Genomic DNA, 21,887 nt, shown 5'->3' with positions numbered 1-21,887 from the left:
AAGAGGGTTTCCTGTCTCAGTGGAATTTTGCTTGAGTAGCAAGGTCTAACTGAGCTCTGGTCTTGCTGTTTGGTCCTGACTCCTGGCTTGTGTTGCCTTCTGGTTTGCCCTCTGATTGCTCTACAGTCCTGACTCTTGGTTCCCAGCTTCTGACTCGCTCCAGACTGCTGTCCAAGGCCCCAACCCAGTAAAACTTCTCCCTCTGAGACACTAGAGAGCTGCAGAGCAGACAGCCTTGATCCAGAGGTCCCCATCAGAGGGCAGCCCGTTCTAGTAATGACACAAACCACAACAGATCTTTAATATGTGCAGCAAAGTCCCTGGTTCAGATCTTGAACTCACTAGTTGAGTTCTGCAAGACACAATCTCAGCCTCCTCCCCTCCCTCTATTCTGCAATGTGGGGACAATCCTACTGACAGACCTCATAGTGCTGCGGAAAAGATTACTGAGAGGGTGAGTGGGTGTGAGATCTTTATAGATACGCTTCTCCACACAACAAATAATAGCTTGTGAAACTTGCCATCACAAGATGTGGTTGCGGCCACTACTTCAGATGCTTTCTAAAAGGGACTGGACAAATTCATGGAGGACAAACTAATAGCCATGACAGCTAAAAGGAATGCTCCAGTGCTCAGAGGCAGTACCATTCCCTCTATTTCCAGTGTTCAAGCTTTAAGAACATAAGAAGAGCCCTGCTGGATCAGACCAAGGGTCCATCGAGTCCAGCATTCTGTTCACACAGTGGCCGACCAGCTGTCGACTGGGAACCCACAAGCACGCAACAGCACCCTCCCGCCCATGTTCCCAGCAACTGGTGTACATAGGCTCGCTGCCTCTGGTACTGGAGGTAGCACATAGCCATCAGGACTAGTAGCCACTGATCGCCACTGATAGCCTTTGAGTGCCGTTGTTAATGCAGCCAAAACAGCACCATGATAAAATGGTCAAGGGGCTGGAGCAACTCCCCTACAAGGAAGGGTTACAACATCTGAGTCACTTTAGCTCAGAAAAAAAGGCGAGTAAAGGGAAATATGATAGAGGTATACAAAATTATCCATGGTGTGGAGAAAGTGGATAGTGACACATTTTTCTGCCTCTCTCATAATATTAGAACCCAATGGGGGGTCATCCCACAAAGCGGATTGGTGGGACATTCAGGACAGATCAAAGGACGGACGTCTTCAAACAGTGCAGAGTTAAACTATGGAACTGGCTACCACAAGAACTAGTGAGGGCCACCAGTTCGGATGGCTTTAAAAGGGGATTGGACAAATTGGAGCTTTGGCTATTGGGCAGTATAAAAATGTGATAGATTAGATAGATTAGATGATAGATTAGATGATAGATAGATAGATAGATAGATAGATAGAGGACAAGGCTATCAATGGCTACCAATCCTGATGGCTGTATGCTACCTCAGGTATCAGAGGCACTATGCACCAGTTGCTGGGGAACATGGGAAGGAGGGTGCTGTTGCACTCACATCCTGCTTATGGGTTTCCTGTGGGCAGCTGGTCGGCCATTGTGTGAAAAGAATGCTGGACTAGATGGACCCTTAGTCTGATCCAGCATGGCTCTTCTTATGTTCTTAACCAAACATGAGAGGAGGGTATTGGCAAGCTTGGGGGAGTGCTGAATTTTGCAGAAGTAAAATCTTTAGGAATTTTAAAAAAAAAACTTAAGGGGGACCCCAAGCACAGCCCAATGAGAACTAATCATGATCTGTGGCCCTGGAGTGCTGAGTGACTGTTTTGGGGTGGGAATCGGAATCCCACTGGAATCCTGAAGAGCAGGACTCCTCACAACAACATTTTGTTGCAGGTCTGACATGTACCTGTAAATACTAGATGCTGGGGGCAAAGGACATGGGAAGCCCATTGAATCCAACTCCTATTTGTGAGGCCTCTAGCTGACCGCTGCTGGAATCATTATACTAGGCTTGACAGATCTTTGGCCTGACTCAACAATTCTTCCATCGGAGATCACAAAAAGCGACTGCAGCCAAAGCCACCGAGCTACCAGCCCGTACAGCAAGTTGCAGATCTCCCACCCATGAGCAGAAACACGCAGCCATCTATCACATATGAACTGAGCTATTTGAGGTGTGCGACTTCACCACTCCTGGTTCAGAGCAATGCAACAACGAAGAGAGGAAGGTGGCTCAAACGAACAAGCTGTTCGTAATTAATTGCATTGCAAGGCACCATGCTAATGCATTATAAATAAGCCCTCTCTAAAACCGTTAGATATATGGGTCATTCTCCACCCCAACCCCCACCCTCTAAGGTCTCCCAGTTCCAAGGCCCCAGCCAATCCCTAATTAGAATACATTATCCGTCGGCTTGACACTTCAGTGAAATGTCTCGTCCGCTGCCGAGATGCAGCTCCGCTCGGTGCAGGTTTATTGATATTCCGCCAAACGCTCCCTTCACCATGCCCCCAGTGGCTCAGTTCTGTTTTATCACACATCAAAAGGGCCGTATGCTCAGGGCAGCCCCCCACCCCCCACGCATGGCTCAGAGCTGGAGGTCTGGAACAGCTGCAAGGAGGATCGTATCACAGAAGGGACAAGCTCCAAACAGATGTCAGAGATAAAAAAAAAAAGAAGATGAAGAAGAAGAAGGATAAGAAGACAACGACAAAAAAAGAAGAGTACAAAAAGTGCACTGGGATGTGTGGGGGGAATGTGGCTTGGGAGCCCAGCAAGAAGAAACAACGCAGAACAGTGCAAGGTAAATCACAAGTGCTGATCTTTTCTGCCCTCCTGACTAGCATTAAAGTCTAATTAATACTTTCACGCGCTAAGGATTTGTTTCTTTATGAAGCCGTCTTGGGAGGGCAGGGGGAGAGGGGTTCCCCTCGAAGACAAATAATCCCAGATGCTCGGGGGTGTCTCATTGTGCCATGCATAAATAGAATTAAAGATCCGTGATGCCCTTTCCACATGTCTCCATTCGTCTCCTGCTTCATCTTCTTTGAAATGGGTCACCTCGCGGTCAGACCAACCATCCAAAATGGCCACCACGCATCCCCTTTAGGATCCTTTAGGAAGGCTGCTGCTTCTTGCGGAGCACAGAGCCGACTTTGCTGCCAGAGGAAGACAAGGAGAAAGCGCCCCATCAAGCAGTCAGGGCTAAAGACAAAGGTCAGCTCCAGAGGGGTCAGAGGAGTCCGGCCTAGCCAGGCCAAGCTATTTGCGGATGGGCGGCGTTGTACACGCCTTCCCCGCACAGAAATGAAAGCTGTGTAACTGCATTTGTTACCTTCAGGCCTCTGCCATCCCTCACTGTCAGAATCTTGGTTTTGAACATGCTCCAAGGCAGGGACCTGTCTTTATGTATTTATATTAAAATGTACACCCTGCTTTCCCCCTCCAAAATGGAGACGCACAAAGTGTCTAACATCAATTAAAACCGCCTTTTAAAAACAACAACCGAGCAACAATAAAACGCTAAAAACATATCTGTGCTAATGTTACTCTGTGGAGCGCCATTTCATAGACTCCAAACTGTCCGTTCAATAGGCTCAGACCATACACTTTCCGGTTTCTATCCCTGATAAATCACTGTCCAGATGTTGCTCTGTTTTGGCCTTGTGGGGAAAATGCCTTGTTAAAATCCTTGTTAGTCTCAGTTGCAGGAGTTGCCATGAAGTTCCCCCCACACCCTACACGGAGAATCTCTCAGAGTGCAACCCTACGCATGTTTAGACAGAAAGAAGTCCTACAATTCCCAGCATACCCAGCCAACTATGCTGGCTGGGGAATGCTGGGAGATTTTTTTCAGTCTAAACATGCGTAGGATGACACCCTAACAAGTTCAAATCTCTACAGGTGGTAGAAAATGCAACTTGTCTGTAGTGGACACGGTCATTGGAGGTGCCTGCGGGTGCCACATTGGGACCCCTGCTGTGAGGGGCTCAAGCAAACCATCCCATTATCTCCCTGCTGCAGTTTTCCCTTTTTCTTTCCCAACTGACACGCAACATTTGGAGACTCCTGGAGGCAATTTAACATGTTCACTTCTCACTGAACTGCGTGTGAGGGGTTGCCCTTCTTTTTGGTATTTTTGTACTTCTGCATACCTCAGGATTCACTTGAGCATGTTAATACCTCCCTCTTCTTTCTCAGTGGTCCTATGCTAGCTCCAATCCTGTCGGCATGGGGGCATTGAATTTGCTATTAGAGGGGTGATTGATTCAATAACATAAAATAGATAATGTCATCTATCAAGGCGAAGTATCTAAACAAACTGGTGTACGTTTGCATGCAAGTTGCACAACTGAAGAATTCTAGGTGGTTGCATTTGCGTTTTTTGAGAATCTTCATCTCCACCATTTGAAAATACTGGGGTACTATTTCTTTTTTTTCCTAAGGAAGGAAAAGCTTGGAGGGAGAGAAACAGGTCCTTACAGACAGGGAATCAGGGAGGAACAAAGGGGGACAGTTATGACCTTGATTCCTCACCCAGACCTCTCTTATTTCCTATTTTTGCAATACCTGTCAACATATTGTTTGGGCTTTATTCCCCACAAGTACCAGCACCATTTTTATTGAAAAGCTTTTCCTTGTATTTATATAGAAAACTGAACAGCAGAAGAAGACAGGGCACCCCAAATGAACAAGGCCAGGAAAAGCATCAGATAAATTGACTAGAAGAGCACTATACATTAGTATACGTTAGAAAGAATGCCAAAAAATCAAATTAAAGAAGCAAAATAGGATATTTGGAAAGAAAACAAAGGATCCTTAAATCATTAACTTCCAGGGCTATAATGTGCAATGGTAGCTATATTTACAGCTAACTAAATTGTTCTCCAGTACAGAGATACGGTAGAATTACCTGGCTGCCCTGAGGCAAGGCTAGGTTGAGCTCTGAATCATGCAGAGACACAGCAGCCCCTCTCTACAGGTTGGTACTTTGGGCTCATGGGAACGTTTAACCTGTGCCAGTTCCAGGTTTTTGAGGGAGGGGGCCCTTGTCCCTCAGCGAGTCTGCCTTCTCACCAGCATTGTCACCAGCTGCTCTTGCTCCCATGGGGAAGAAGAGGGTCAAGTCCAGGGGGATCTTGTCAGTGGGCCCCTGCTGGGGTGTGGGCCCTTGGCAAGTGCCCAACCATGCCTGCCCTTGACGCCAGCCCTGCATTTAACTATTTAATTTATTCCTCACAGCTTACAGTTTTGAGCCAGCTGTAACTACACTGGCGCATTTGGCAGGAGGTGTGTGTGTGTGTGTGTGTGTGTGTGCGCGCGAGTGTGAAGGCCTTAGAGAGATTCTTCATCAGGCTTCTTCAGGGTCCATAAATTCACTTTGCTGCCACACTAATCCACCACAACCAAGGATCCAAGCAACAGCCAGTGGGGCTGTGAGGACCTTCTGCGAACCCCATAAGGCGCGAAGGCTCCAATCCCTGTCCCCATACATCCCCAGTTCTAGAGCATAATGCCTGCCATACGTTTTCTCAGCATGCCATAAGACCCCCTTCTGTGATCCCTCACTATCCTAACTGCATTTGTATTAGTAGAACAGGCCCAACAGTGTCCCAGCAGAGCCATCAATCAATAAAACCGTACTCCGTCGAGGATACAAGCGACATCTATAAACCCGGGAGTGTCAAAACAACGGCACACAAAATCCAGCATTGCTACCATTGGTGGGATGAAAGCCGGGCAATTAATGCCAGCCGAATGGCACCATCAGGAGAAATAAAACAAACAGCTGGTGGTAGAGTGGTCCGGCAACCCACTTCTTGCAATCTATTAAAAATTTTTCTAGTATAAAATACCGACTCGTGTTATGAACCACAGAAAATAAATCTGGCTCAAGAAGCAAAACCTACGGCCTCTGCAAGATTTGGGGAGGGGGTGTTTGAGATTGTTTTTCCGTTCTAAAGGGGCACTCGAGATGTAGAGCGTTTCCCTTCTGGTGGAAATGTTAAGCATGCCCTCTAAAAGAGCTATCTTAATCTTCCACTTAAGAGCTGCTAATGATCCAGTCAATTTCTGCGTATGGTTCTTCGGTTCTCATCCCCTTGACAAAAGCGGCGGCATGAGCCAACTGTGATGGCACCAACATCACTCCTAGAGATCACCAAGGGCTCTAGGACTTGAACAGGTCTGAGGCCTAACTTAGCAAGCAACCCGCAACTAGGGATGGGAGAGAATTTCATTTGAGTTTGGTTTTGATCAGAATTTACCAGTGGGTTGAATCCAGATTTATGCTGGATTAACTATGCTGATGGAAGTGGACTTCACCACGTCCTCCTTCCCACGGGAACCCCTGAAAATGCTACACAGAGAGTCAGGAGACCATGCTGAAGGGGGTGAGCTGTGGCGTGGGAGAGATCGAGGGATCCCCCAAAACCAGGCACAGGGACCTTCTGGGAGCACAGCCCTTCTTGCAGAAGGCAGATCTGGGATCCAACCCAGCATCTGCAAAGTTTAACATATTCAGGACAAAAAGAAGTTGAGATTTTAAAAAATCAAATGTGGAAGAAACCAAAATGGACAGATTTGTCCATCCAGGCGCAGAGCTTTGAGTGCTTTGCATCCCTGTGTATTCAACCACACAAGTGTTGAATTGGTGTTGCCACCTCTTTTTTCTGATAGGCTCCTCATCTTTATCAGCCATATAACAGCAGGCTGGGAATAGCTATACCAGCTGAATCTGGCTGGTGCAAATGGATGAGAATTTTATTTCAGTTCATTTTTGATATTTACCAAAATTCACAAAGTTATTCATATCTGGGAGAGAAAGAAGTTGAGATTTTTAAAAAATGTGAACGTGGGAGAAAACGAAACTGATGGATTTGCCCATTCCTACCTGTGACAGGTTTGGTACAGAACTGTCAGTGGGAAAGCACCAATCAGGATTGGCTTCAGTTTTGAGAGGGGCAGTGAAGTGCCCTCTGTTGGGTCCCTGCTACATCGGTCCTCCTGACCCTCAACGGGCTTCCCTACTGGTGGAAGATCAGGCTGTGGTTTGCACTCTAAATAATGGGTGGGGTTAACCAGGGTCTGTGGTTTAGCACTTAGCATACTTAGTTTGAAAAACAAGCCAACTTCAAGCCATGGTTTATTAAGATGGCTTGTTGAAACTAAACACAGTTAATGTTAAACCAGGATCCCTAGTTTGGACACAATGACAAGTTTCAGAGAAAGTGAAGGTCAAACCTAATGAAAACTTCTCACAGTTTAGAGCAGCATGCCTGCTTTTACTTTCCATCTGCTCATCATATCTATGTCTAGGCGTAGTGGCCTCTGGGAAATGAAGCAAAGGCTATAACCATCACTGGTCTATTCAGACATGATGGCAATAACAAACCATGGTTTCTGATTTTGCTTTGCCAGGCGATCGCAAACTTTCTGAACATTATGCCAAACCACTGTTAAGCCTCTTGAACTATGGTTTGGCATGATGTCTGAAAGAAGCCTTAGAGGTCTAATTCCTGGGTGAGTTTATATACATTTATGCAAATACAGGAAAACCACACCAGATATTTGGCCCAGTGGGATACATATCTATCTTCAGTTGAGGGGGTGGGGAGAAGGATAAATAAATAGATAAATTACTGAAGCGGCTCAGCCTTAAAGAGCTCTAAGAGAAATCAGGCAGATCCAAATAATTCAAGGGGAAGTGATTTGCAATGCAAAAGTTTAATTCTACTTTGCAAATTCAAAATGAGTAGATAAATTATGGATTAAGGCACACAGTATTTTGTACAGGCAAACTGACAACCACTTTCCAGTCATTTAGATTTCCCCTCAAATCTCTCACCTCCCATTTCCTTGAACAATTCAAAAAGACTGACAATTTTCTTGAGGCTGAGGAAGAGAGAGGGACAGAGAGAAAGAGACACCCTAAAAATGCAATTATTGCCCCTTTAAAACAGAAAAAGGAAGACAAGAAGGTGGGTTTTTAATAGTTAATGAACTAAAAAAAATAACTCTACCATATCCTCCCCCCCCACCCTGGCAGATCTTTGACGCAGACTATTATGAAATGGAAGTTTGCAAAGGAATTAAGAATTAATTAAGAGTCACTGTGGTGTAATGGTTAGAGGTTCAAATCCCCAATGAGTCATGAAACTGACTGAGTGACTTCGGTTCAGCCTCTCTCAGCCTAACCTACCTCACAGGGTTGTTGTGAGGATAAAATGAAGGGAAGGGCCACATAAGCTCACTTGATCTCCTTAGACAAAAGGTGAGGGATAAATGTAATAAAGTAAATTGCATGGATGAGTAATACTTCAGGTTTCTATGACCAAGATGAGGAAGGGCAAACTGCAATCACTCAGGAGACAAACAAATAAATATATGACAATATTTACTTAAATTTAGGATTTTCAGTGTAGCGATATGAACTAAGAACAAATAGAACTATATCAACCAAATGCAAACAATCCTTACTCTAAACTACAGTAAATCCATAATAATAAAGGAGATCTTCAGTCCATCTTTCAGCACCATAGCTCCAAAACTGTGAAACCTAGACACCTGAAACTTGCCCTCATATTAGGGGGACACTAGGGGTGCACACCTCATGTAATTTAGGGTTTTTTTAATGCATTAATTAAGTGCAATTAATATAAACATGTCCATGTGTTTGAAGCCTGTAGTACCATCTCCAGCCACTAGGTGGCAGGCTTCCCTGGCTGTGGCAGCACTAGGCAGCCGGGTCCCTTGAATTTCCCACAGTTCTCCAGCGTGGTGCTAGGTTAAGCAGAGCAAAGCAAGGAGGGGCAGAAAATATCAGCGATATGAGTCACAAGCAGCAAACTCTAAACAGGAGCTGCTAACCGGCTATCCCCTTGCTACTTCCTTTTATGGGAGCTACTGGGAACCAAGGAAGGTCAAGCAGCCCCAAGGAAGTAACTCATAATACTAGAACTCAATAGGGTCAATCCCATGAAGCTCAATGGTGGGAGATTCAGGACAGATAAAAGGAAGGGCTTCTTCACACAGCACATAGGCAAACTATGGAATTCGCTACCACAGGATGTAGTGTTGGTCACCATTTCGGACAGCATGAAAAGGGGACTGGGCAAATTCATGGAGGAGAAGGCGATCAATGGCTACAAGTCATGGTGGCTATATGCTACCTCCACGACCAGAGACAGTATGCATACGTACACCAGTTTCTGGGGCACACGAGTGGGAGGGTGCTACTGCCCTCAAGTCCTGCTCGTGGGATGAGGCGTCTGGTTGGCCACTGTGGAAAGAGAATGCAGGATTACACAGGCCTTTGGTCTGATCCAGCACAGCTCCTCTTACATTCTTATGTGGAGCTGAAGAGGAGCGATTCCTGCCAGTAGGCCAGCCTGGTGCCCTTCAGATATGTTGGTGTTCAACTCCCATCACCCCCAGCCAGATGATGGGAGTTCTAGTCCAACACATCTGGAGGGCAACAGGCTGGGGAAGACCGCAGTAAGCCAAACAAGCCCCTTAGGCTCAAATTCCAAAGGCTGGTAGGCATACTGGTAAGCAACTACTTCCTTTTGTCAGGTGATGTCCTTTCATTTGGGATTCACTTTATAATAATCACTGATTTAAAAAGAAAATGCCCTCACAGGTGCTAATAATGAACACTTGGATTAGTTTTAGATTCCTTTTTTATTTACTTTTTGGAGGGGCACAAATCCCACCTCCGTGATCAACATACCTTTAGTCGAACTGTGGTGCTGGAGAAGACTCTTACGAGTCCCCTGGACTGCAAGGAGGTCAAATCAGTCCATCCTAAAGGAAATCAACCCTGAGTGCTCATTGGAAGGACAGATACTGAAGCTGAAGCTCAAATATTTTGGCCACCTAATGCGAAGAGAAAACTCTCTGGAAAAGACCCTGATGCTGGGAAAGACTGAAGGCAAAAGGAGAAGGGGACGGCAGAGGATGAGATGGCTAGATAGCATCACCGATGCAATGAATATGAACTTGAGCACGCTCCGGGAGAGAGCGCAGTACAGGAAGGCCTGGCGTGCTATGGTCCATGGGGTCACGAAGAGTCGGACACGACTGAACGACTGAACAACAACAACAACAATTAATTCATACCACGTTACATGAATATACCTTCAAAAACACTGACATCGATTTAAAGAGGACTACTTGGGGAACGAGAGAAGGCTGCCTCTACCACAAGGCAAAGTGAGGCAGCTGCCTCAAGCAGTGGATCTGGAAGGCTTCTAAAGAGCAGCCAAGTCAGAGAGAACACAGACGTCTCTCCAGTGGGATAGAATCTATCCCCGGGACGTGCTCCTGCACAAGCCCGACAGAAAGGAATGGGATCTGGGCAAAAGCACAAGAGAATTTCCTGGTGGATTAGCAGTGCTAATTCCCCATGCTAATTAGCAGTGAGGATTTGGGCTTTCTCCCACAGGCACCGAAATGCCATGGGCCAGATAAGACACCACACAGACTGGATCCTTCCAGAAGAGGTAGGGCTGCGTACAGAGCTCCCTGTGGTTTCATTCTCCTTCAGGTTTTGCCTTCCTTCTTAACAACCTCAAGCAGGGCTGCAGTGTCTAGACACAGGGAACCCATGGACCTTTTTTTTGTGCGCCACTGTGGAAGCTTGCTTGTCACAGCCCAGGAACAGGAGCCCTCAGAGACCCCGGAACAGGAGCACACAGAGATCTCCAGCAACAGTGATGCTGAGAAGGCGCCAGAACCAGTCCCTGGTCCTTCTGTACTGCGGCCCACTACCTCGGACCTTGTGTCCTATTTATGTGACCCCCAAGAGGTGCCACTGCTGTCCGACTCTGAGGAGCGGACCTCAGGCTCCTCTAGGGAACAGGGAAACACAGAGGAGCAGTCCCCAGCTACCTCCTCACCTTCGCTCCCCAGGCCTACAGGAAAAGGCCACCAGGCCTTCAACAGCAAGATGCAGCGCCTGAGGAGTGGCGCTTCCAGAAATACTCTCCTGGCCTGCTATAAGTCCAGTCGCTCCCAGCCAGCGCTGGAGTAACTTCTCACCTCTCTAGTTCCAGGACGACTGTCCAAGGTCCTGCAACCAACTCAAATCCTGGGTGTGATGCGGCCACCGCTGATTCCCCGGTGGAGCAGAACATTGCCAGAGGAGGGAGCTGCTCTGCACTGTATGCCGGGGCCACTGCTGTGGGCGGCCAGAAGGTGACAGTGCAGCTACCAGGCTGAGGAGGAGCCAACAGGGTTCCAACTGGCTCTGTAAAGCTGCCACCTCCAGCGCAGGACCTTAATCTGAGCAACGGGTTGTTTAGGCACAGACAGACCCTGGAACACTTGCCACTCGCTCACAGCAGTGTGCCAGAGCTGGAAGTCAGGGCCTAGCAGGGATGGAGGCAAAGCTGTGGTCCAAACAGGCCAGTGGTCGCATTCTGAGGCAAAGTCCAAGGGGGCCAGAGGCAAAAGACGCAGTAAAAGGCAGGCTGGTGGTCAGATACTGAAGAAGCAACGCAAGGCTGTTTAGCACGTTCTTCCTCACTCTCTCTTTCAGGAGAGTTGCTCAGAGAAGCCAAGTGTTTACATAAGGCCAGCAGGGCCCCTACTGTCTCCTCAAGTTCATCTGATGCCTTCTGGGCAGGAAAACTTTGGCAAGTTGGAAGAGAACTACTTTTTTTTCAAGCTGTAAGGCTAACAGGGCAATCCTGCACATGTCTACTCAGAAGTAAGTCCCACTGAGATCAGTGGGGCTTACTCCCAGGCAAGCAGGTATAAGACTGCTGCCCTAAGCCATTTCTTGATGTTTGGCTCAAACGTTCTTCGAGGAAAAAGTCAAACACCCAGTCAAACACCCCTTGCTACCGTATGTGTGTGTAGAAGAGTTCCCAGCAAAGACCCTCAGGCAGCAGGGGCAGAGTGGCCAAGAACAGCCAGACCAACTTATGAATTATTACCCAGGTGGGAAGGCATTTAAAATGCAGCATTTTTGCTCATAACGGCCGACCCGGAGATAACGGTCAGCAATAAAGAATACTTCCACTTCTTCGTTCAATACCAGTTAACCACCAACATCACGCATTGATTTTTTTTTAACATTGCCTGTTTATCCAGCTTGCCCACTTGGAACTCTGCCAGCTGCCCTAGGCAGTCAACACAGCTACACAGTGTCCCACCTTTGATTGGCTCAGCACCAGAAGATTAGCATATGCATACTCTCTTCCTCCCTTGTCTTCTGTTCATGATGCTCCAAACTCCCCATGCTGATGTTCAAGGGATCCGTTGAACCCCCACCCCAAGAATCCCTTTGCGCCCCTACTCCCCACTCCTTTCTTTGCTTTTAGACTCTAAAAGCTCACTATTGCATGCAAGCAGGGGTGTTGCTAGCCACTTAAAAGATCCGGAGCCCAGGCCCATAAGACACTTGTTGTTGTTCAGTTGTTCAGTCGTGTCCGAGTCTTCGTGACCCCATGGACCATAGCACGCCAGGCTTTCCTCTCCCAGAGCGTGCTCAAGTCCATATTCATTGCATCAGTGATGCTATCTAGCCATCTCATCCTCTGCCGTCCCCTTCTCCTTTTGCCTTCAGTCTTTCCCAGCATCAAGGTCTTTTCCAGAGAGTTTTCTCTTCACATTAGGTGGCCAAAATATTTGAGCTTCAGCTTCAGTATCTGTCCTTCCAAGGAGCACTCAGGGTTGATTTCCTTTAGGATGGACTGATTTGACCTCCTTGCAGTCCAGGAGACTTGTAAGAGTCTTCTCCAGCACCACAGTTTGACCATAAGACACAAATCTGTGCAAAGTCTGCATATGGTCGTGTATATCCGTCCATGCAAATGTAGAAATAATTCCTACCATTTCTTTCAATTTGACAGGAGGCAAATGCAGCCAATTTACTTCTCATCCAAATAATCTCAAATAAAATAAGATCTTCAGTTCATTTGCACCGTGACACAGATCATCCCAAACCAATGGAAAACATGTATTTTCCTCTCTAAACTTAATTGCCATACAGGGGAAGATTGGGGGGGGGGGTGTTGAAGCATGTGTGGAGGGGAGAGTTAAACTTTCCCTCCCCAGCTGTAGTCCCCCTTGAAAATTGCCCTCTGAATGGAAATTAAGCTCAGGGCTGGGGGGCTAGGGGGAGAAACCTTCCATTGGCACCAGTGGGCACTCAGGACTCACGTGGAATGGATCCAGGGCCCTGGGAAATGGATCCAGGGTCAGGGACCCAGACTGACAGCACCACTGTACATATTTTCAGCCAGGCGGTCCCCTGAGGAGCAAGACTCACATTGTGAAGACAGTCTTCAACCTTCAGGCGTTCCTGAACCAGTTCAGCCCACAGCATGTCAGGAATGTTCTAAACGTTTTTTTAAAGGAGGAAAAACAGAAAGAAATTTGGTGGGTTAAGTATTCACAATGCCATTGAAAGGGAATGTTTACACCTTCTATATCTGAATAAACAATCCTGAATGGCTAGAGGGATCAAATCCTTTGCCAAAATAACACAGACAGTGGTGCACTTAGGTAATGTCAGACGCTGGACTTAATGGTCTGATGGGGGCCCACTCTTGGGATGTTCATGTATGTTCCTTCACTTGCTTCAAAACGTTCTCAGCCCTTCTGCTTATTCTGCTGAGTGTGGCACTGGGCATTTGCCCCAAAGTCCAGCCCTGCACTGCACAGAAAGGAAACAGGGATGGATAGTATTTTACCTACAGTGGCCATGTGAGAGTCAGTGTAGTATAGCAGTTAGAGTGTTGGACTCGGGAGACCCGTGTTCAAGTCTCCTCTCAGCCATGAAGCTCACTGGGTGACTTTGGGCCAGTCACTGACTCTCAGCCTAACCTACCCCACAGGGTTGTTGTGAAGATAAAATGGAGCAGAGGAGGACTATGTAAGTCACTTCCTAGCGATCATACATGGGCTTCAACAAAAGCTGACCAGATAGTCAAATAAGTATCCATCTGAATATGGCGTCTATATGCCACCAGTTCAAATGCTGAAAGCGTTATAAGGTCATCAATCCATTGTATTATAGGAGGTGAGTGCTTATCCTTCCAGTGTTGGAATATCAGTCTTTTGGCTATCAAGAGGGCACGGAGAATCTATTTATGCTGACCGTTCCTTAATTTCCATGAAGCAAGTAAATAATTTAAAAGAGCATGTGCATCAGCGAATATTAAAGACTGTTCCAGTACAAAATTTATCTGTATAACAACCTCCTCTATTTGAAGGCATCCCCTATCTGGCTGGGAAGAACACCAGGTTGGAGAAGGCTGCTCTGTTTAAAGGCCTCTCCTGTCGAATTCCAGTTTAAAGATGGAGAAGTGTAGGAACTGTTGTCTGGCCACAGATCACCTGGCCACAGTCTTCCATACTATGGTGAGATGTATTTGTATGTCTATTTAAATTATGATAATGATTTCTAAATTTACATCTATACAGCTAAATTAGCATGTGCAAATTTTATGCTAGTGTCTGACTCCTTTTGTCCTCTTTTGGGTGGGGGGGATGCATTTCCTCTTTTACTGATTTTACTGGTCCAAACCATTAAAATATGTTCTGTCTGGTAAGCACTGTGCCTGCAGTATTCGATCAAGAGATTTAAAAGATATTTTTAATCTTCTGATTGACTAAAAAGGAGACCTGATTGTCCAGACTTCAGGGAGCAATGTAAAAAAAAGCTGTTACTTTAAATTTAAGTATTTACAAAAACTGCAGATGCCAAACACCATCTTAAGAAGCATTCCACCTTCACTTCCAAGATGATACACACTAGGAAGGACGGAAGGAAGGAGTGTATATGTAGGGGGGCGCTACTGAACTACTGTTTTATTCACATGCAAATATAATCACCCAACTACAATTTGTATGATTAATCAGCTAACGTTTAATTAATGGAGTGGCAGCCCTCATAACCAATATTGAGGCAATTAAATCCCAAATCCCTTCAGGATCCACCCCATCGCATGAGATTCTGTTCCCTGGCCACATCCAAGAGACCAGCATTTTGAAATTAGAGGTGAGCAACTCCATTTTAACACTGAATTGTAATGGGGAAATGAACAGAAATAAAAGATGTTTTGCACAAGCATAACTAAAAGATGTTTTGCGCAAGCATAACAAATGTAGTGTGTGCCTTACCAAAGTAACCAAGGGTGATTTAAAAAGATGACGTAAAAGCCAGGTGCTGATCCTAAAATGAGGGGGACCATAACATGGCACCCATGAAATGAGCCTAGGGGCGACCATTGGACTTAAACCCAGGAGCCCTGCTGGTCAGGCCATGATTCCCTGTGTTGTTCTAGGCAGAATCATGGGATCGACATGCTTAGTGTAGGAACATTGCAGGCCATGGACAAACTGGCGTGTATCCAGAGGGTGGTGACCAGGACGACAAGGGGACTTCAGGCCAAATCCTATGAGCAATGGCTGGAAGAGCTGGGTATGTTTAGCCTGGAGAAGAGAAGATTAAGAAGGGTATGTCTTCAAATACCCAAAGCTACAGTTTCCAGCATGGCGTCTGCGGGCATCACTGTGCCCAGGGACACCTCTCTTCGTGCCCACCAGGCTCCCTGCCCCTCCTGTTTCTTAGATTTTTATTTATTTATTTTAACTGGGAGGCTGGCCTGCTGCAAAGCAATGGACTTCCCTCCAGCGCCATCTTTATTTGGGTTCAAAAGAGTAGTTTGGTGTTTTGGAGTTCAGGCACCACCTTAGGTTCTTGGGCAAGCGACTTTTCTTTCAGTCTCACCCACTTGCCTTCTGGGAAATGAGTGTTTTGGGACCAGCCATGCCCACTCTGGCAGCCATTTGATGAAAAGGCAAGCCCCGCCCCCTGGTAGCCATTTTGTGAGAATGCCTGTGACTGTCTCAAAATTCCAAATGAGCCCACTGACCCAAAAAGGTTGGGGATATGACACTGAGCTAAGAGGAAGTTCGGCCAGATCTGTCAGGGCCAGGCCATGGGCAGCCTGAATCCTGTGTGTTCTCTGGTCCTGGGTGTTTGCTGATTGCTGGAACTGAGGCTGGAGGCTTGAGCTGGAATCTGATGTGCTGGAAGGAGCAAGTACCAGGAAGAGCAGAAGGTCAGCATCCGGGTACTTATACCAGGCCAGGCCAATTCAGAGGTTTCACACAGCATCTGCCAATTGCAGAGCCGGCGTGACACATCCCTATTCCCTTCTGTACCCAAAGAGAGCTCTGAGGCCTGGGTCCACACAGGTCCAGGTAGCCCCTCTAGCTTAGGTGCCAGCTGGAAGTCAGGAGACTCCTGGATCAGGTCCCTGACAGCATCTAGAAAAGAGTGTGGTTACTGACTGAGAGAACGGCTGCCAAGAGGGACGGCGGATGGTTCTTCTTCAAAGAAAACTGGACACAAACCATCCAGAGAGCAAATGAAAGCCAGGCAGTCAAGAGATGGACAAATTGACACAATTAGGCCTTTTCCTTGGTCCCCAATGTCTCCGAGACTCAGTCCTCTCAAAAGCAACAATCTGGAAGGCAGCCGCATTCACACAGGTAGAAAGAGAGAGAGAGAGAGAGAGAGAGAGAAAGAAGGGAAAGGAACCAGTGTGTTTCTTGGAAGTCAGCAGGTCCCGCAGGGCGGCACGTCAAAGCCTCCCGCAGCCTCTCGTGGCTGGAGCCCGGCTCGGCGGCTTTGAGGCTGTCATTTTACAAAGGTGCCTCACGCTGCTATCAGAAAGAGCCTGTCTCCCACTTCCCTCTTTGATGTGTCATTTCAAGAGAGGCTAGCGGCTGCCAGGGGGTCCGCCCTGCTCAGACTTGTGGATCCAATTTAAACCAGAGTGGTCTCCAACTCCTTGAGCAGTGCAACAACGTGCTTCCGTCCTCCCTTTTGACCAGAGTTTGTGGATGGGAAAAAAATAAGTCCAGGGGGCTTTCAGAGACAATGCGGGGGGTGGGAGGACAGACTGTCAGGCAAAGCTGATCTTGCAAAAGGCAGAGGCCCCGTCCAGCCTAGGCTTCTAGCTAGTTATGTTCTCGGGCAAGTTTTGTGCCCATTTAAGCTGGCTTGTAGGAATTAGTGGTGGGGTTTTCCGGTTTCCAGAAGGCAGCAGTCACGGGGCCTTTTTGGCCTTGATCTACCATTAAATCCCAGAAGTAGACGAGGAACTTTGCTGGAGCATCATCCTAACTTTGCTTTGCATCCAGACTCTGATATCTGCTTCACAGGGAACATGCCGGTGCTCTGAACTCCTGTCCTGTTGCTGAGTCTTGTCAGCATCCTCGCTGGGGCCCAGCTTGGAACAGGATAGTATTTCACACTCAGGGGCCTTCCCTGCGCAGGAGGTAACCAGACAAGGGGTGACACACGACTGTCGTTGACTGCCTTGGAGAGGCTCTCTGTGTGACACTTTTGAGAATATGAAAAGGTAAGATGAGACACCAGGGATCTTGAACTGGGCACAACTCTGGCACCCAGACACAGGACCACCATAGCCACTTGCCAGAAGATGAAACTGCCGTGTGCTGCATTTACGGGCCACCAATGCAGCTGGGATAACCGGGATAACAGGCAAGCATGGCTTTGGTGTACAAAATGAAGCAGGACAAAGGCTAATAGAGTTATGCCAAGAGAGCACGCTGATCATAGCAAACACGCTTTTCCAACAGCACAAGAGGCGACTCTACACATGGACATCACCAGATGGTCAATATCGAAATCAGATTGATTATGTACTTTGCAGCCAAAGATGGAGAAGCTCTAGACAGTCAGTAAAAACAAGACCTGGAGCTGATTGTGGCTCAGATCATGAGCTGCTTGTTGCAAAATTTCGGCTTAAATTGAAGAACGTAGGGAAAACCACTAAACCATTCAGATATGACCTAAATCATATCCCTGATGAATATACAGTGGAGGTGAGGAATAGATTTAAGGGATTAGACCTGATAGACAGAGTGCCTGAGGAACTATGGACGGAGGTCCGTAACATTGTTCAGGAGGCAGCAACTCAATCCATCCCAAAGAAAAAGAAATGCAAGAAAGCCAAGTGGCTGTCTGAGAAGGCTTTAGAAGTAGCTGAGGAAAGAAGGGAAGTGAAAAGCAAGGGAGAAAGGGGAAGATATAGCCAACTGAATGCAGAGTTCCAGAGAATAGCAAGGAGAGAGAAGAAGGCCTTCGTAAATGAACATCGCAAAGAAATCGAGGAAAACAATAGAATGGGAAAGACTAGAGATCTTTTCAAGAAAATTGGAGATCTCAAGGGAACGTTTTGTGCAAAGACGGGCATGATAAAGGACAAAGAAGGCAGGGACCTAACAGAAGCAGATGAGATTAAGAAGAGGTGGAAAGAATACACAGGAGAACTATACAGGAAAGATCTTAATGTCCCTGATAGCTATGATAGTGCGGTCACTGAACCTGAGCTGGACATCCTAGAGAGTGAAGTCAAGTGGGCCTTAGGAAGCATTACTAACAACAAAGCTAGCGGAGAGGGCAGTATTCCAGCTGAGCTATTTAAAATCCTAAAAGATGATGCTGTTAAAGTGCTGCACTCAATATGCCAACAAATCTGGAACACTCAACAGTGGCCACAAGACTGGAAAAGGTCAGTTTACATTCCAATTCCAAAGAAGGGTAATGCCAAAGAGTGCTCAAACTACCGTACAATTGCGCTCATTTCACATGCCAGCAAGGTTATGCTCAAAATCCTACAAGCTAGGCTTCAGCAGTATGTGAACCGAGAACCACCGGAAGTACAAGCTGGGTTTCAAAGAGGCAGAGGAACTAGAGATCAAATCGCCAATATTCACTGGATCATGGAGAAAGCAAGAGAATTCCAGAAAAACGTCTATTTCTGCTTCATTGACTACGTTAAAGCCTTTGATTGTGTGGATCACAACAAACTGTGGCAAATTCTGAAAGAGATGGGAGTATCAGACCACCTTACCTGTCTCCTGAGAAACCTGTACGAGGGTCAAGAAGCAATAGTAAGAACCGGACATGGAACAACCGATTGGTTCCAAATTGGGAAAGGAGTACGACAAGGCTGTATATTGTCGCCCTGCTTATTTAACTTATATGCAGAGTACATCATGAGAAACGCCGGGTTGGATGAATCACAGGTCAGAATTAAGATTGCCAGGAGAATTATCAACAACCTCAGATACGCAGACAATACCACTCTAATGGCAGAAAGCGAAGAGGATCTCAAGAGCCTCTTGTTGAGGGTGAAAGTGGAGAGTGCAAAAGCTGGTTTGAAAGTCAACATTCAAAAAACTAAGGTCATGGCATCTGGCCCCATCACTTCCTGGCATATAGAAGGGGAAGAATGGAAGCAGTGACAGATTTTATTTTCTTGGGCTCCAAGACCACCGCAGACGGTGACTGTAGCCATGAAATTAAAAGACGCTTGCTCCTTGGGAGGAAAGCTATGGCAAACCTAGACAGCATAGTAAGAAGCAGAGACATCACCTTGCCGCCAAAGGTTCGTATAATCAAAGCTATGGTTTTTCCAGTAGGAGTGTATGGCTGTGAGAGCTGGACTATAAGGAAGGCTGAGCGCAGAAGACTTGATGCTTTCGAACTGTGGTGCTGGAGAAGACTCTTACGAGTCCCCTGGACTGCAAGGAGGTCAAATCAGTCCATCCTAAAGGAAATCAACCCTGAGTGCTCATTGGAAGGACAGATACTGAAACTGAAGCTCAAATATTTTGGCCACCTAATGTGAAGAGAAAACTCCCTGGAAAAGACCCTGATGCTGGGAAAGATTGAAGGCAAAAGGAGAAGGGGATGGCAGAGGATGAGATGGCTAGATAGCATCACCGATGCAATGAATATGAACTTGAGCACACTCTGGGAGAGAGTGGAGGACAGGAAGGCCTGGCGTGCTATGGTCCATGGGGTCACGAAGAGTCGGACACGACTTAACAACTGAACACCAACAACAATTCAGCTGGCTGGAAGGGAACCAGATCTACTAGCTCAGTAGGGCTCCACCTTTATTTATTTACTTTTATTTATATCCTGCCTTTCTGCCAACAAATGGTGCTCAAGGCAGCTAACAATAAATGCCAGATTAAAAAACGAAATCTTAGTTAAAACATAGCATAAAAACAAAGAAATTAAACACACACACCAATAACAACAGAAATAAGCAGGACTACCCAATTAAAGAAAACAACAACAACCTTCAGCAACAGAAAAAAAAGTCCTACAACTCCCAGCATTCCCCAGCTGCGGCATTCTGGGAGTTGTAGGGCCTTTTTCCATCTAAACATGCATAGGATTGCACCTTAGAAGCTAAAGGCCTGCCTGAATAGAAAACTCTTTGCCAGTCAGCAGAGGGACAACAGAGAGGGTGCCAACCTAGCCTCCCTCAGCAGAGAGTTCCAGAGCCTGGGAGCAGCCACTGAGAAGGCTCTCTCCCGCACCCCCTCCAAACATCCCTCTGATGGCAAAGGAACATTTTCCTGTACAACTGCAACCAGTTCCATTCCCAAAGGCCAAGCTCCTCTCAAGACTGCCCACACTTTCTATTGGCCGGCCTGGCCTTGCTTTGTCTCCAGCCACGGAAACCCTGACACATCAACTCTCCTGATTGGACTGCAGCAGACTCTGAGAGCAGGCCTGCCACAGAAGCAACCAATGAAGCCAGCACATGTTCAAGGACACAGGGTTCTATCCAGTGGGGTTCAGGCTTACGACAAGAGCAGTCCAAATAACAGGTAGAGGTCAAAACACAGGCAAGCTGTCAGATACGTTACGCAGTCCAGAGGCAGAGCCAAGGAGTCCAAAAGTCGGTAACACAGAGCATCAATCACAGGGCAAGGTCCAGGAGGCAAGGTGCACAGCACAGAAGCTGGAAGAACGGTGTTGTTCCAACACTGGCTAGGCCTACGGTGACGGCTTTTCACCCCAAAGCCTGCTGAGCCCCACCTAGAACTCAGCTGCGGTAATCAGCACTCCCTGTCCAGAGCCCTACTCCTGCAGAGCTACTTTCTCCTGAGGAGTCCTTCTCTGCAAGCGAGCACTCCTCATTTGCAGAGAGCCCTACTGGCCTATTGCTTGAGGCAACAATGCTCCTAGGGGCCAGGTGACAATGCTCCTAGGGGCCAGGTGACAATGCTCCTGAGGACAATGCTCCTCAGAGGCAGAGTCCCCTCCTCCCGACAGGGATGGACCTGTAGCCATCTCTCCCCAAGGGCCCAGGCCTCCGCTGGTTTGCTGGCAGTACCTGATCTGGAGTGCCCTGGGTCTCTGGGGGCTTCAGGTCCTCCTTTGAGGAGGAGGACTCCAGAGTGGCCATGACATCAAACCTCTTCTAAACCTTTTGGCTCAATCTGAAACCCACACCACAGACTTACGAAGGAGCTCGCGCCTCTCCGTCACTTGCTTTTTGACTCCTGAGGGACGCTGGCCTTGTGTTTGGGACACCAGGGGAACGTTTTCATTTTCTTTGTACCAAAAGCATACTTCTATACAAACACCTGCAGAGCCAAAAGGATGGGTAAAGTGCCGTGTCGATTTCAGCCCATCACACACACACACACACACACACACACACACAACGCCTGATTTTTGCCAGATCTCTTTGACTTTCATGTCCCATCCCATCATAATCAAGGAAACCCTACAGGGCACCCTTGAAAGTGCTGCTGATAAGCCTGAAGTATGCTAATAACGAGAGTAATTAAACCGAAGGGGATTTGTGTGCATGTGTGTGTGTGTGTTGCTTTATATTTTCTACCTCCAAATTAATAGTGGTTTTGCTGTGCAGTTAAATAAAAATCATATTTGACAAGAGGAAAAAAGTTTAGGATCATTTCTCTTGTTAAAGCAAAATAAAGAGAGTGGCCAAGAGCAGGGCGGTAGCAAGGGAGCTGTCCAGCCAAGCAGTCCGAGCTGGGGAACAAGACTAGGAGATGAGCAGAGGGAGGTATTGCAGCAGCAGCAGTCTGACAGCAAGGGAGAGGTTTTATACCTGGTCCTGCTACCTCAACCAC

General features: G+C 47.1%; 1 protein-coding gene across 4 annotated transcripts in view; it reads right to left on the bottom strand.

The window, feature by feature from the left end:
- AK8 (adenylate kinase 8) overlaps window positions 1-21,887 on the bottom strand; it is a 133,116-nt gene that overhangs the window by 81,746 nt on the left and 29,483 nt on the right. For 3 of the 4 annotated variants that reach the window (XM_084821048.1, XM_084821047.1, XM_084821046.1), the window contains exon 5: window positions 13,207-13,275. The exons of the other annotated variant lie outside the window; for it this stretch is intronic. In XM_084821048.1, the coding sequence (XP_084677174.1) occupies window positions 13,207-13,275 (69 nt within the window). The remainder of the gene's footprint in view (window positions 1-13,206; window positions 13,276-21,887) is intronic. 4 annotated transcript variants of the gene reach the window in all.

This window comes from Heloderma suspectum, chromosome 14 (assembly GCF_057233095.1).
Source record: "Heloderma suspectum isolate Gila_16-S chromosome 14, 16-S_ref, whole genome shotgun sequence".
In the NCBI taxonomy this organism is placed as follows: Eukaryota; Metazoa; Chordata; class Lepidosauria; order Squamata; family Helodermatidae; genus Heloderma; species Heloderma suspectum.
This window is presented reverse-complemented; position numbering and strand designations above follow the sequence as displayed.